The 16,366-nt window shown below is 35.4% G+C and overlaps 1 protein-coding gene and 1 long non-coding RNA gene across 3 annotated transcripts in view; one reads left to right on the top strand and one right to left on the bottom strand.

Moving 5' to 3' along the window:
* LOC105555246 overlaps positions 1-16,366 on the top strand; it is a 59,854-nt gene that overhangs the window by 790 nt on the left and 42,698 nt on the right. The window contains exon 2 of the long non-coding RNA XR_001008442.1: positions 611-704. This is a non-coding gene — a long non-coding RNA (uncharacterized LOC105555246). The remainder of the gene's footprint in view (positions 1-610; positions 705-16,366) is intronic.
* Positions 1,403-16,366, bottom strand: part of ZNF451 (zinc finger protein 451) — an 82,430-nt gene continuing 67,466 nt past the window's right edge. For both annotated transcript variants that reach the window (XM_012002067.1, XM_012002068.1), the window contains 2 exons: positions 11,541-11,609; positions 1,403-3,291 (listed from right to left, as the gene is read on the bottom strand). In XM_012002067.1, the coding sequence (XP_011857457.1) occupies positions 3,245-3,291; positions 11,541-11,609 (116 nt within the window). In that variant the 3' untranslated portion in view covers positions 1,403-3,244. The remainder of the gene's footprint in view (positions 3,292-11,540; positions 11,610-16,366) is intronic.

Genomic DNA, 16,366 nt, shown 5'->3' with positions numbered 1-16,366 from the left:
CCGCCACCACGCCCGGCTAGTTTTTTGTATTTTTTAGTAGAGACGGGGTTTCACCGTGTTAGCCAGGATGGTCTCGATCTCCTGACCTCGTGATCCACCGGTCTCGGCCTCCCAAAGTGCTGGGATTACAGGCTTGAGCCACCGCGCCAGGCCAACTTTTTATGTTAACAAAAAGATGCAGTAGGCCTCTAGGTCAGGCACCAGCTGTCGGTAAAAGATGGAATAGAGCTGAGGATACAAAGATTAGTCTACTTAAAAAGTTAGGTTTTGGTCCCCTCTCCTGATAGCTCTATGCCTCTCACTGCAAGGATGAAAATGTACACGGCACAGAAAATGATAGATAATAATAGTCTAAAGCTGAACCAGCACCTTTAATCAGAGATCAAAGTCATTTAAATACTTGAACAGAGTTGAAGTCCTTAAGGCTGGATCCCAATTCCCTCTGAACTCATTCTAAATCCTAATTAACTCTTGGGGTAGGGGATTATTTGACCTTATTAAAAATACTTTATCATGACACAAACGAAAACAAAACACATTTTGTGAGTGGTTTGAAAGTCTATCAAGTGACTTTAGAATCATCCTGAACTCTTTTTCTCTCATATCCTAGATCCACCTCATTAGTAAATCCCATTAATTTTACCTTCAGAATATATCCAGATTCTTCCCAATTCTACCGCCACCATTCTGGTTCATGCTACTTGGTAAGTTAGTACCTGAAGTACTACAATACCTTCCTCTCTGGTCTCCGTGCTTCTACTCTTGCCTCTCATGTACATGTTATCTCAGTGCAGCAACTACAGCAATCCTAAATTAGGCAGATCATACCATTTATTCTCAGAAACGTTCAATCGCTCCTTACCTCGGAGTAAAAGCCAAGGTCATTAGAAAAACCTCAAGTTCATTTCCTATTACTCTCTTAGCTCATCCTCTCAGTGATACTAGTCTTCCTGCTTTTCCTTGAATATACTAAGCTCCTGTCTGGACCTTCCCCTCCTCCACCTGGAACTCTCTTCCCTATATATATTTTCATCCTCATTCCCTCACCTTCTTCAGGTTTTTGCTCAAGTTTACCTATCAGTGAGATCTTTTCTGACCACCCTATTAAAAATAGCAAGCCTCCCTGCAACTCCCTGTCCCTGCACTATTTATTCCCTTCCCTTCATTTTCCTTCGTTACATGTATCACCATCAGATATGCAGTTTTATTTGCTTGCTTACTAACATTGTACAATCTCCTTCTCTCCACCAATGTGTGCTCCACAGAGGGGTAAAGGGCTTTGTTTTGCTTACTGGTATATTCCAAGTGCTTAGAATAGTTGCTGGCACATGATTGGTACTCAATAAATATTTTGTGACTGAATGAATTAATGAGTGAATGATGTAATGAAAAGATAGGCATCTTTGTCAATGTTAGAAACATTTACTTTTGATGATAATCCATAACTTTCTCTAATGTTACACAGCGATTACATCTCCTTTTGTCTAAATTAAAGCCAAAGTATGAATTTTAAGATGATTTTTAATTATTTAACAGGTAGAAATACAATCAGTGACAATTATCAATTAAAACATTAAACAACCCAGTTACCTTTTCTTAAGAGTCATGATGAAATATCCCTTTCCTGTTATATCAAAAGCCTTATTCTCTACCACACACACCACAAAAGCTTCTTAATAGAGCATCAGTGTCCATGACACCTTTGTGTAGAATCTCTGGCAACAAGGAGCTGTCTCCTCTTGCCCTGCCCCCACATCTGCTTAACCACTCATCTTTCTGGAATGCCTCTTTTGCTCCTCACTATTTTGTGAGCTCCCGCAGATGTGTTTAAGGTCCAGCTCAGTGACTATCTCCTAGAGCCTTGCTTGACCACTTAAACATACAAACTAAAAGCACAATGTGGTCATTTTGGAAAGATGATTGATAAATTCTCAAGCCACAATGTCTACTTTTAAAAAAATGCAAGCAGGGAGGAACAGAAGTGACATATCAAGAAATTAAAAACACAACTTGTAGATTGAAAAGACTATAGTAATAAAAAAATTCACTTTCACACTAAAATATTTAGTGTTACAGAGAAGGAACAAAATTCTAGCCTTTATATTTTGTCTTAAATATAAAGGAAAGCTTTATATTTATGGAAATGTTTTTAAGTTTGGTAAATAATTACTACTAAAAATTTTTAAAGACAAGACATTTCTGGTCAAATAACATGAAGCATATACACAAAGATCATATGACAAGCCCTTCTTAGTCTTCTACTTATGTCGTATTTTGTATTACTCACAATGGGGCCTCAATATTTAAGAATTAAATATGTAACACCAAATGAAGGAAACTGACAATTCAGTGAATAACTAAACTGAAGACACTCTATATGAAATAAAAATTTTAAAGAGTTAAGGAAGATTATTCCTGAGTAGGCTTTCAACATTATTTCTTGAAGATATTATGTTTACACAAATATATAAAAAAGGACTAGTATTATGAAAAATAATTTTATGCAAATATTTTGACACCATTCCCTTTAAACAGGAGATCATACAAGTCACATAAAAGTCTAAGCAGGTAAAAGGAATGGAAATTGTTTCATTTAAATTATTTCTTAAAAATTAAGGTGTATTTTTTATTTTAGCAATGTGCTGCTCTAATTAAAGCAATAATTCACATCTGCATGGCACCCACAAAGAACACTGCTGATAAAATTTTAAGTGTTTCCATGATCAGTTTCCATTACCCTCTTCTAATAAACATAAACAAAGATCTCAAAGGTAATATATAATAGTGCCACATGAGAAGTAGAATTTATGGAAAACTTGACCTATGTCACCTTTTTTATATTCATTTTCACTCCTAAAAAAATAAACTAGAATCATTTGTACAGTACAAATAAAATTAAAGAACTAATGCTATTTGGGAAACAACTATTAAGAGCTTTCCTTTTTTTTTTTTAAATCCTTTAAATCTAAATATATAAATTCAAAGTTAAATGGGAAACTGTTATACCTATATTAGAATACATGATTTATATTTGCATGAACATGTATTCTATTCCTTCTGTACATGTTTGCACATTAACACAAAAATACAAAACAAAGATCAAATTTTGAACATATGAAAGCAAAACCATGTTTTCAAATACATTTGTAATAGTGGATTTCTGGTCTCCTTTAGAAAACAAACTCAAGAATTCATTATCTGAGTCTCTTCAAGGCCACTTGATGTTGTGTGGTAATATCTTTAATTACATTTCCTCAAGACTTCTTCTAATAGCTTCTTCTAATTCCACATCTGCATTAAAAAACATAGAATTTTAATACTTAGGGCAGAAAACTACTCAACATGTGCTATATTTTTTAAAGTTTCATCAACTGTATTCATCTTTTCAAGAAGGAAAGTAAAATCACAATGGAAAAATATAGGATAACTTGGCAGTTTCTCTACTAAAAAATTGAGTATTTTGAAATATGAAAATCTAGATATGATCTTGATTGAATTTTATATATGAACTTAGTGTGCTAAGGAACTTGCGAGTTAATTCCACTTAGGGATGTAGAAAGTCAACAAACTTTTAAAATCACTGACAGGTAATAACTTATTTCAACATAAAATCTATATCACTTATTTCCTAAAAGACTCGAGGTGATACATATAAGACTTTAAACAGAAAGGCAACTCCATGAAATGACAAAATGTCACAGGCCATTAAAAATTTAGTTTAATTTTTAATTATACCTCAATAAAGCTGGGGAAAAATTAGCTTCAAGCATCCTAGCATCTAAGGTAGTGAAACTCATAGCCACATAAATGTCATCTGAGAAGCATATAATATAGGCTGTATGGAGATGTATGTAAACTCATTTGACAAATATTTATTGAATGCCCATTATATACCAGGAACAGCAATGTAACAGTGAACAAGACAGACATTACTAAGTTCACAATAGTTGGGTTACATCTCCTCCTTGGGAATGATGCTAAAATCCAGGAGGGTGAAATTTGGTGTCAATTTCTTGGCCTTCACTAGCTTCTCATACCAGATTTATCTCATCCTATCTGGTCCACAGTCTCTCAGAGGCTACTTGGCTGCAGGCACCAGTGATCTCCCTAAGATACAACTGCATGTTCCTCTGAGTTGGGACACTAGTGTTGTCTAATTTAAAGTACCACAAACTAGCATGAACTGTGTATCAAGTTAAAGCTACACTCTAGGATCAGTTAGTTGCCCCTAAGATGAATTAAAAGGGATGAGGAAATGTAAAGAAAAGCGAAGACACTCTTACCAAAGAAAAACAAGGGGACAAGACTTGTTTAAGATATGAACACTTATTATAAAGTTACAGTAATAATGTGGTACTAGTGCAAGAATAAATAGATCAAAGGAACAGCACAGACGGCTCAGAAACAGACCCATGCATATATGGACATTGGATTTACAACAAAGGTAGCACTACAGAATGATAGGGAAAGGTCTTTTTAATAAATGATAGTAGGTTATATGTATACGTATATATATATATGAAATAGTCTAACACAATGTCTGTTTTACAATTAAAGTTATAAAAATTTTTGAACTAAAATTCAAAATCTGAAGTATGGTTTATACTAAATGTTTCAAGTACAAGTTTCAAGTGTTATGTAGTGTACATAATTGTATGTGCTATACTTTTATACAACTGACAACAGCATCACCACAAACACATGAGTAATGTGTTGTGCTGCAACATGAAGATGGCTATGACACCACTAGGCAATAGGAATTTTTTAGGTCTATTATAATCTTATGGGACCACTGTTTCCCTACTTAAAAGTAGGGAAAAGCTTACAGAATAAGGATATAAAGAAAATATTTCTCTATAGCTATACAAAATGTTTGTGTTTTAAGTGTTATTACAATAGAGACAAAAAGTTAAAAATTTTAAAGTTTATACAAGTTACAGTTCAAGTTTAGACATATTGCTTTCACATCCTTATAAAGTCAAAAAATCATAAATCAAACCATTGTTAAGTACAGCAACATCTATACGAATATATCATACCTCCAGTGAGCTTACAGGTATTAAACTTGCCAGCTGAAAGACTATAAAAAACAAAAGGCAAGTATGGTCATGTGCTGTGTATCAACTTTTGGTAAACAATGGACCTCATATGCAACAGTGGTCCCATAAGATTATAATAGACCTGAAAAATTCCTATTGCCTAGTGGTGTCATAACCATCTTCATGTTGCAGCACAACACATTACCCATGTGTTTGTGGTGATGCTGTTGTCAGTTGTATAAAAGTATAGCACATGCAATTATGTACAGTACATAACACTTGAAAATTATAATAAACTCTGGTACTGGTTTATGTATTTACTATACTTTTTATTATTATTTTAGAGGGTACTGCTTCTTATAAAAGTACATTGATGATCCTGACTCTTTGTAGGTCTAAGCTAATATATGTGTTTGTCTTAGTTTTCAATAAAAAAGTTTTAAAAGTAATAAAACAATTTAAAAGTAGGGAAAAGCTTATAGAATAAGAATATAAAGAAAATATTTCTCTATAGCTGTACAAAGTTTTTGTGTTTTAAGTGTCATTACAATAGAGACAAAAAGTTAAAAATTTTAAAGTTTATACAAGTTACAGTAAGCTAAGGTGAACTGATTATTGACGAAAAAAAATTTCTTTTTAATGTAATATAGGCCAGGCTTGGTGGCTCATGCCTTAATCCCAGTACTTTGGAAGGCCAAGGTGGGTGGATCACCTGAGGTGAGGAGTTCGAGACCAGCCTGGCCAACATGGAGAAACCCCATCTCTACTAAAAATACAAAAATTAGCCGGGCTTAGTGGCACATACCTATAATCCCAGCTAGTTGGGAAGCTGAGGCAGGAGAATAGCTTAAGCCCGGGAGGCGGAGGCTGTGGTGAGCAGAGATCGCACAACTGCACTCCAGCCTGGGCAACAGAGCGAGACTCCGTCTCAAAAAAAAAAAAAAATGTAGTATAGCCTAATTGTACAGTGTTTATAAAATCTACAGTAGAGTACAGTAACAACCTAGACCTTCACATTCACTCACCAGTCACTCACTCACTCACCCAGAGCAACTTCCCCATCCTGCAAGCTCCATTCAGGGTAAGTACCTTATACAGGTGTACCATTTTTATGTATTTTTATGTCTCTATGTTTAGATGCACAAATATTTAGCATTATGTTACAATGTCTACAGTATCCAGCACAATAACATGCTATACAGGTTTGTAGACTAGGAGCAACAGGCTACATGATATAGCATGGGTGACAAAAACTTTAAGCTGTCTTATGTATGTTCAAAGAACTAAAGGAAACCAGGAAAACAATGTATGAACAAAATGAAGAGTACCAATAATGAGGCAGAATTATTAAAAGCCCATCAAATAGAAACTCAGGAACTGAAAAATACAATAAATACAATGAAAAATCTTTAGAGGGGCTTAATGAATTTGAGTACAAAGAAGAAAGAGTCAGCAAATTTAAAGATAGGACAATTTAAATTATCCAGTATGCATAGGCATGGGGAAAGACTTCATGTGTAAAACACCAAAAGCAATGGCAGCAAAAGCCAAAATTGACAAATGGGATCTAACTAAACTGAAGAGCTTCTAAAGGAAACTACCATCAGAGTGAACAGGCAACCTACAGAATGGGAAAAAAATTTTGCAATCTCATCTGACAAAGGGCTGATATCCAGAACCTACAAAGAACTCAAACAAATTTACAAGAAAAAAGGATATGAATAGACACTTCTCAAAAGAAGACATTTATGCAGCCAACAGACACATGAAAAAATGCTCATCATCACTCGCCATCAGAGAAATGCAAATCAAAACCACAATAAGATACCATATCACACCAGTTAGAATGGCAATCATTAAAAAATCAGGAAACAGCAGTTGCTGGACAGGATGTGGAGAAATAGGAACACATTTACACTGTTGGTGGGACTGTAAACTAGTTCAACCATTGTGGAAGACAGTGTGGCGATTCCTCAAAGATCTAGAGCTAGAAATACCATTTGACCCATTGCTGGGTATATACCCAAAGGATTATAAATCATGCTGCTATAAAGACGCATGCACACATATGTTTACTGTGGCACTATTCACAATAGCAAAGACTTGGAACCAACCCAAATGTCCATCAATGACAGACTGGATTAAGAAAATGTGGCACATACACACCATGGAATATTATGCAGCCACAAAAAAGGATGAGTTCATGTCCTTTGTAGGGACATGGATGAAGCTGGAAACCATCATTCTCAGCAAACTGTCGCAAGAACAGAAAACCAAACACCGCATGTTCTCACTCATTGGTGGGAACTGAACAATGAGAACACTTGGACACAGGAAGGGGAACATCACACACCAGGGCTTGTTGTGGTGCGGGGAGAGGGGGGAGGGATAGCATTAGAAGATAAACCTAATGTAAATGATGAGTTAATGGGTGCAGCACACCAACATGGCACATGTATACATATGTAACAAACCTGCATGTTGTGCACATATACCCTAGAACTTAAAGTATAATATAATTAATTAATTAATTAATCCAGTATGTGTCTTGGTTTGGGTTCAGTCTAAATCATCAATCAGTCATCCAGTGTGAGGAACAGAAAGAAAAATGAAGAAAAGTAAACCGAGTCCAAGGGACCTGTGGGACACCATCAAGTGAACTAACATATGCATTACAGGAGTCTCGAGAGGGGAAGCGAAATAGGATCAGAAAGAATGTTTGAAGAAATAATGGTTGAAAAACTCCTAAATTTGATGAAAGAGGTGAATCTACATATCCAAGAAGCTCAATGAACTCTAAAGAGACCCACACTGAGACATGTTATAGTCAAACTGTCAAAAGTCAAAGACAATGAAAGCAACAAGAGAGAAACAACTCATCACATACAAGAGAGCCTTAATAAAATTACTAGCTGATTTCTTATAAAAAACCATGGAAACCAGAAAATAAGAATGTCAATCAAGAATTCTACATCTGACAAAACTATTCTTAAAGAAATTATCAGATAAACAAAAGCTACAGAATTTACTAGTAGACCTGCCCTATTAGAAATGCTAAAGAGAATCTCTCAGATTGAAATTAAAGAACATCAGACAGTAACTTGAAGCCATATGAAAAACTAAAGAGCACTTGTGAAAAATCTGTCTGTTTTCCTATTCTGTGGCTAGGTCTGTGTTCCCCTTACCCTCCTTTCTCTGTGCCTTAATTTCATTTACTTTGAGAGCAGTAATTATGGCAAACAAACAACAAAAACAACCAGTAGTAGGAGGTACAAGACATATAGAAATGGTGCCTCAATCATTTTAAAACTGTGGATGTAAGGCCAAATTACTTAATGTTTAGAAGCCTCAGTTTTTCATATAAAATGAAGAGAATCGTCTGACTCTCACAGGTTGTCAAGAGTAGTTTTGACTGCTATTAATTGAAGGAATTCTCCAAATAAAGCATATTGCTAACATTTATAGGAAGATGGTTTTGCATAGAAAATTATCTATGCAATGCTGTCCTCTGTCTCTTCCAGCAATTTGAGTCAGAATACCTCTAGTTAATAGACATACCTCTAGAGGAGATCTTAGGTGAAGATATAAATAATGACATAATGATCATCATAATCCCAGTAACAGTAGCAGCAACCAATATATACTATTTATCATATGTCACGTTATTCTAGTAAGGTAGGTATACTAATATTCCCAGATTTAAAAGGAGGAAGCTGAAGCACAGTGAAGTTAAGTGACTTGTCCAATATTACACAACTTGTAAGCACAGAGTTTTAGGCAGTATGAATCCAAAGACTGTACTTTTCACCACCACATTATGCGGCATCTGTTTCCTCTGTCAAGTACAGGAAATAGATTACGTAGGATTGTTATGACTGGCCTGTGTGGTCAGAGTTTGATATTGGTCTATGGGGAACAACAAAGAATAAGACAAATCACGGAAGGAGGGGGATTACCCTAAGGCAAAAAGCCATAAGCAAATTTATCCTGTCTTCTGCCACTATTTCTCAGGCATTTACAGAGTTGTACTGGGAAAGGAAGGAATAAAAAGAGACTTAAGAGGTTGCTTAAATTTTTTTTCAGTTTTGTTATCAGGTGTAGACGAGAACATTATTTTGCTTCTGTGGTTCAGGGTCAACAAAATAACCCAATATTCTACAACAAAATAGACTCTATCTCAATTTCCCTTATCCATTTATAGGGAAATGGTGGCTCTAACATGTTTTAAGTTTGTTAAAAGTTTATTCATTTCACAAGCAATCATTTTGTGCCAAACACTGTGCTAGGTGCTGCTGAAGTAAAGATAAATAAAACATGATCCTACACCCTAAGGAGCTTACAGTCTGTGGAGATGAAAAATACAGACAGAAGTATTTTAAATCCATTTGGCCTCGTACAGAGGGAGCCCAGAATAGACAGTGATTGGCTGTGTCTAAAGATGGACAATCTAGGAAAGGCACTGACCATAGCAACCTAAGAGATGAAATTCGAGTTAGCTCTTCTGGGGTGATGAGGAGGGGAAAAAAAGAAGAATGTTAGAGAAAAGTGCAAAGGAGCCCATATTCCTTAACTTATGTGAAACATCGTGTGCTTCTCACACTTATTTTATATAAAGCATCAGGATATAAAACACAAACACCTTTGGTTTTTCTTGGAATTAAAGGATTTTATCCCCACCTCTATTTTAACTATGACAACTAGTTATAGGTTTAAAGTATCTTCTCTTGAATCCTATAAAAATAATTATTTTTCCAAACCAAATAATCACAAAAATGTAACATCTCCACCTCTAAACCATAAAATGCATTACACAGATAATATCTGGTACATATCCAGTTACACAAATCTCAGATTTCCTAGGTTAGGTAGGAGCCCACAAAACTGTGACGGCTTGTAACTATTTAAAAGTTGTAATTTTGCCTGGCATTTTCCATGGGATGAGTCACGAGGTGTCAAATAAAAGTTGCAAAATCTGAACTCTTTAGACGTTCAGTACTGTTTATCTTTTAGTGGCCTTGATAAACAACTTAATTGGCAGTTTTTGTTCAAAACGCACAAAAGTTCTTTCATTTGTTTAATTCATCATTGTGTGGCTGCTAAGCATTGAGCTAGACCTTGAAAGACCATGCTGGGAAAAGAAGTTGGTCAAAAAACTTGCTTCCTTCCAATTAGGTGTAGATTTATTGCCAGTTTTGTTTAACCAATGAATTTGGCTATAAGGCAGAAAGACTACAGCTATCTACTTCATCTAATGGATGAATCGATTCCACTGCCAGACTCCATTTCCCAAACTCCTAATACCATAAAGCTCTAGTATGCTCTTAGTTAAACTAGTTATATTATCTGAGATCAAAGAAATGCAAAGAAAACATATCAGTCGGGCCATTCTGTTTGTGTGTTCAGTCCCATATTTCCATCCCTACTTTCCAGCCTCCACATTCCTACCCTACAGTCTCCAACAATAAACATTATACTGGAATGTATGTGAAGATTCCTACTGCTTTTCTTTAACGTCAAAGATGCTGATATAATACTTTCAACTTCTCCAGTGATGCTCAAAGTATTTTCTAAGATCCATTATCTCATTTCCCCCTGGTTATTAAAAAGTGCAGTCTGTTATAGAAAAACCAAAGTAAAGAATGGTTACAAGACACAACCAAATAATGGTACAGCCAGCAAATGATTTGATGCCAAGTGACATAAAAAGTTCTCTTTAACCTATGGAAGGAAATAGCTTTTCCTTTAAGAAGAGTAAAAGAGAATTTTAATTTTTAGCGGGGCGTGGCAGAAGCACACGCCTGTAATACCAGCGACTCTGGAGGCTGGGGCACAAGAATCGCTTGAACCCAGGTGGCAAAGGTTGCTGTGAGCTGAGATTGTACCACTGCATTCCGGTCTGGGTGACAGAGTGAGACTCTGTCTCAAAAAAAACCCAAAAACCAAAAAAAAAAAAAAACCCTTTTTAAAAAAATTTATTTAAAAAAGCCCATTACATTTAGATACAGGTGCTTGCTTTTAGAGTTCCACTGCCTGTCTTTTAATACTCTTAATACTATTCAAGATAAATAACAATTAGGAAATCAAAATTGTCTCCTAGCCCAGAGTTAGCAACCTTTTTCTTTTTAAAGGGTTAGAAAAGAATTATTTGAGGAGGGCGGGGGTGGATGGACTCTACTGTTTGTGCCACACTTACTCAACCTTGCAGTTGTGGTACAAAAGCAATAGCATAGACAATACTTAAATGTATGGCTGTGTTCCTAAAGATAGTGGACTGGATTTGATCCAAGGGCCATAATTGGGTGACACATTCTAGCTTTCTAAATTAGTATTACCCCTAAGTCATCTTACATGAAAAATGCAAAGCTATCCTTCAAACTAAGAAAATGTTTTAACTTGGGGGTAGAAGGGAGTAAGAGGGGTGAATGGGTGAGAGACAGAGAAATTAAAAAAAAAAAATGCAAATACAGTCAAGCAGAAAAGAGATTAACTCTATTAGGTTACCTTCTGTGGATATAAATTCTTCTCCTATTGAAGTATTTTTGGCACCCATGTTATCATCACTGTCACATTCTGTAAAGAAGAATCAATACATGCAGTTATTGTCCCATAAATTTATGTATACTCAATATTATTTTCAATAATTTCTCATACCCAACCTTACTCATTACAATACAGTTCATTAGTGTTACACTACTTTCCCACACTAGGTTTTTTCCAATGCTTACCAAATATTATTAAAAATTGTGACAGATTAAATTCTCCTATAATTTGAAAATCATATGCATTCATCTCTATGGAGATAACACCATAGGTTTTAATTAACAATGCCTCTTGCATAGCACAAGCTTAGTTACCTGATGTCTTACATGCTTTCGTAATGAGAGACCAAAGGCTTTATAATACGGTATGACTGAAAAGGCACTGCAAAACTCACTTAAAATTTGAACCATGGAGCCTAAGGAGATTAATGTCTAAATGTCATGTGGGATCCCAAATGAGGTCCTGGGGTAGAAAAAGGATACTGAGGCCAGGTGTGGTTGTTCACACCATAATTCCAGCATTTTGGGAGGCCGAAGTGGGTGGATCGCCTGAGCTCAGGAGTTCGAGACCAGCCTGGGCAACATAGCAAAACCCTGTCTCTACCAAAAATACAAAAATTAGCCAGGTATGGTGGCACGTGCCTATAGTCCCAGTTACTTGGGAGGCTGAGGTAGGAGAACTGCTTGAACCTGGGAGGTGGAGGTTGCAGTGAGCTGAGATCACACCACTGCATTCCAACCTGAGTGACAGAGTGGGACCCTGTCTCAAGAAACGAAATGAGACGAGATGGGAAAAGAAAGAAAAGAGGTGAGGGGAAGGCAGAAAAGAAAAAGGACATTGGGGAAAACTAAAGGCTGGAATTAGTAATAATGTCCTAATGTTGTTCCATTAATTATGCCAAATGTATCACACTAATATACGATGTTACTAATAAGGGAAACTGAGTATGGGTACATGGAAACACTGTACTATCTTCACAACTTTTTTGTAAGTCTAAAACTATTCTCAAAAATAAAGTTCATCTTTAAAAAATTTGAAACATGGTACTATCAATGACCTAATATTTTGCTTATCACTTTAACTATATTTAAATCAATATACATTTATATCAAGATATAATTACACAAATATAAACAGATATGCATCTATATATATATGTGTCAGTGACTTGAATCAGCACTTAACTAAATACAAACCATATAGACATATTTGTTTCTGTGCAAACTTAAAAACTTAAAATACACATTAAAAAGACATTTAAGTATCTATAAATAAAAATTAAATCACTATATTTCACTATATTCTTTTGCTGCAGAAATTTGTTTTTACAAGTCATCTTTGCTATGAATTCCAGCAAAATACTTCAAATATTTCAAGCAATGTTTTCAGTAAATAAAACATTACATTTACAAATTAAAGAACAAAATTAAACCTCTAAACCAGGGGTGTCCACTCTTTGGCTTGCCCGGGCCACATTGGAAGAAGATTGTCTTGGGCCACACATAAAATACACTAACACTAATGATAGCTGATGAGCAAAACAAAACAAAACAAACAAAACAAAACAAAACAAAAAACGCAAAAAAAAATACTCTCATAATGTTTTAAGAAAGTTTATGAATTTGTGTAGGGCCACATTCAAAGATGAACTGGGCCACATGTGGCCCGTCGGCCGCAGGTTAAACAAGCTTGCTCTAAACATTAAGAACAAAAGGAAAATACCCACAGGTTTCTGTTATTACAATTTAAAGTCAAGGTCAGTCAAAAGCAGTATGTTACAACTCATCCAAACAATTTATCATTGCTTGCAAGGCCTAAGGCTACTCTTCAGGTTTGAATAATGACAAATCCTTGATTTGTCAAGGATTAACTTGACATGGGGTTGCAAATATTAATATCATAAAAGGTTTCTTTTGCCTCAGTCAACCCCCTCAGAAGAACAGAGAAAATCGTAAATATTCTTTCTTATTTTCAGTACCTTTGCATGGAATTAGTTTTATCAAACATATTTTTATCATGGTGTCCAAAGAAACAACCTATAGCTTTCAGTAACAGGCTGAGGAAACAATAGGCAGACAGACTTTTAGAAATAATTCAACAATTATTTTAGGTAATACATATTCCACAGGCCATGATGATGCTTCAATCATCTACACTTTCTTAGCACCTAGGTGAATGTTTATGCTCTATATTTGTAAGATGGATTACAAAATCTGTGTAATTGGTATGACTCTATAGATACCAACCATACTTACTGCTTCTAATCCATTCATTCACAATGAAGTCACAACTAAATGGATATAAAAGTCTCAGGCTTATAAACAAGACCATCTAAGGAGCATACAGATTCAACAAAAATTATCTTGTAGTAACATCTTTTTCATTGTATGTAATTCTCAAGGGAGCAGATACTGGCCCAAATAAGAAAACACTAAAAACATTAACTTCTGTGTACCCTGGAACATTTACATCGATTAGAGGAAAGGTAGAGGAAGCAATGGGAAGCAGGTTTCTAGTGAATTTCTTTGAAACTGCATGTTGCAGTACTCAAAAAAGTTCACTGCAGTGCTTGTAGTTCTAGTGCCAACTTCTTGAGAAGCCTGTAAAGATAGTGCTCACTCGTTTAATTATGAAACAAAAGATCCTAGAGAAATTAGAATGCTAATTGCTTTCCTTGGCTATATTCAGGATATAATCACTTTACTTTTTAAAGCACCAGAACCTACAACCAAATCATTTTTTCTGACCAAAAAAAAAAGTGCATTCTTCCTGAATGTTATTTAAAAAGAAAAAACTTGTTTGATATCTTTATATAAATTCTGCAATGTCACTATACTGTGGTTTGAATATCTCCCATTACCTTCATTCTTCAAGGACATGGTTAGAGCCAGTAATTCACATTGGGTGGTTAGCTCTACATCATGAAATCCCGGTATTTGTGTCAGTGAAAGTCTCACCCTACTCGTTGATACTAATGAAAAGCAAAGCACTTGCTGTGCAGCTGCAGGTAGATTATTTAACTTTTCTGAACCTCTGCTTCCTTCCACACTTACAAAATGGGGTAATCCAACATCTAATTCACAGCTTGCAAAGCGGATTAAAAAGCATATGGAAGAAGTTCTTTAAACATATTTAAACATCTTTAAACACTACAAACATAAAAAGCAGTTAACATGGTGGCTGGTACATAGTAGGTCTTCAATAAACTACAATAAACTTCAATAAACTTTTTTCAATAAAAAAGTTCACTTTTTTTTTCTTTCAACATTTAAGTGACAAGTTATATCTGCTCTGAAACATAAGGCTTGAGTTAGAATAAAGAAATATTTAGGAATAAAATGTAAATGGTCTAAGAAAGTCTACCTAGCTTCTCTGATTGGGATTACCAGAAAGGATCCATGTATCTTAAGTGTTAAGAAAGTGAGGAAAAGTACAATATAAAATAGAAATGATGAAGGATAAGAAGACCAAGGTGGGGGCAGAAATTAAAGTTAACAGATTTTTTAAATGTCTCTACAAGAATTTATACATATATCACAGCTGTAATTAAAATGTTCATGTTGAAACCCTGATGCTTACAAGGAGAGAAAAGAACTTTTACCCTAATTAACCAAGTGGGAGGCATAAAAAAGTACCAGTAATAAAGCTACTTAACCTTTCCTCTCCCCACCACGCAAAAAACAATGCCTTAGGAACAAACGATTGGACACCGATATACAAAACCAGCAACTCCAAATATCTGTATTTTTACTGAAATAAGTACCTCTGGAAAGACTTTCAATTAACAGAGAAATTAACGAAGACTAATTTCTCCTCGTATGATACCATACGATCATTGATTCTGATTACAATATTCCAAAGATCCTATTTATACAGCAATCTTCAGTCTAATAAAAACCACTTTTTAGTACTGCTAATGGTAAATTTCTGAAAACTTATAAAGAATAAGAGACTCAAACTTGTATCACTTCTCTATGCTGTGGTGAAAAATTCAAAAATCTGAAAAATCACCAGCCTGGCTGTATAATAACAAATATGAGAGAACTTATCACTCTATGTTACTTATAGCAGGGGTCCCCAATCCCAAAGTCATGGACCAGTACCAGTCTGTGGCCTGTTAGGAACTGGGCCGCACAGCAGGAGGTGAGTAGCAGGTGAGCCAGCATTACCACCTGAGCTCCTCCTCCTGTCAGATCAGCAGCGGCATTAGATTCTCATAGGAGCACAAACCCTATTGTGAACTGCACATGCAAGGGGATCTAGGTTGTGCGCTCCTTATGAGAATCTAATGCCCCACCTCCTGCCTCCATCCATGGAAAAATTGTCTTCCATGAAACCAGTCCCTGGTGCCAAAATGGTTGGGGACTGTTGACTTACAGTATAAACTTAGGTTACATCCCAAAGGACAATTTTGTTTGTTGATTGGCAACTAGAAGCATTGAGACCACAAATCCCTTGAAATTGTATGCAATGTAGTATATATATGTTTATTTTGGGGGAAGGAAGGTATAGAAAGTTTTCATCAGATCCTCAAAAAGGTCCAGTGACCCCTTCATCCCAAAAACCATATTGCCTTAAGAAACTGACTGGCTGTCAAATCTGAAAACAAGAAGGAACACTATGTTTAGCTATGTGCAAGGAGTTAGCCTGGCATTCTTTAATAACAAAAATTATATTAATGGACATTGAGAGATTTACTGAGTCCCATTATATATTAAATACCATTCCTTAATAGAAACTATCACTCAACTATTCACAAAGCTATTTGTTAGGAAAGGAAATGGAAT

Source organism: Mandrillus leucophaeus, unplaced genomic scaffold (assembly GCF_000951045.1).
Source record: "Mandrillus leucophaeus isolate KB7577 unplaced genomic scaffold, Mleu.le_1.0 Scaffold676, whole genome shotgun sequence".
Taxonomy (NCBI): Eukaryota; Metazoa; Chordata; class Mammalia; order Primates; family Cercopithecidae; genus Mandrillus; species Mandrillus leucophaeus.
Note: the sequence above shows the minus strand (reverse complement) of the source record. Positions and strands in the feature narration are given on the sequence as shown.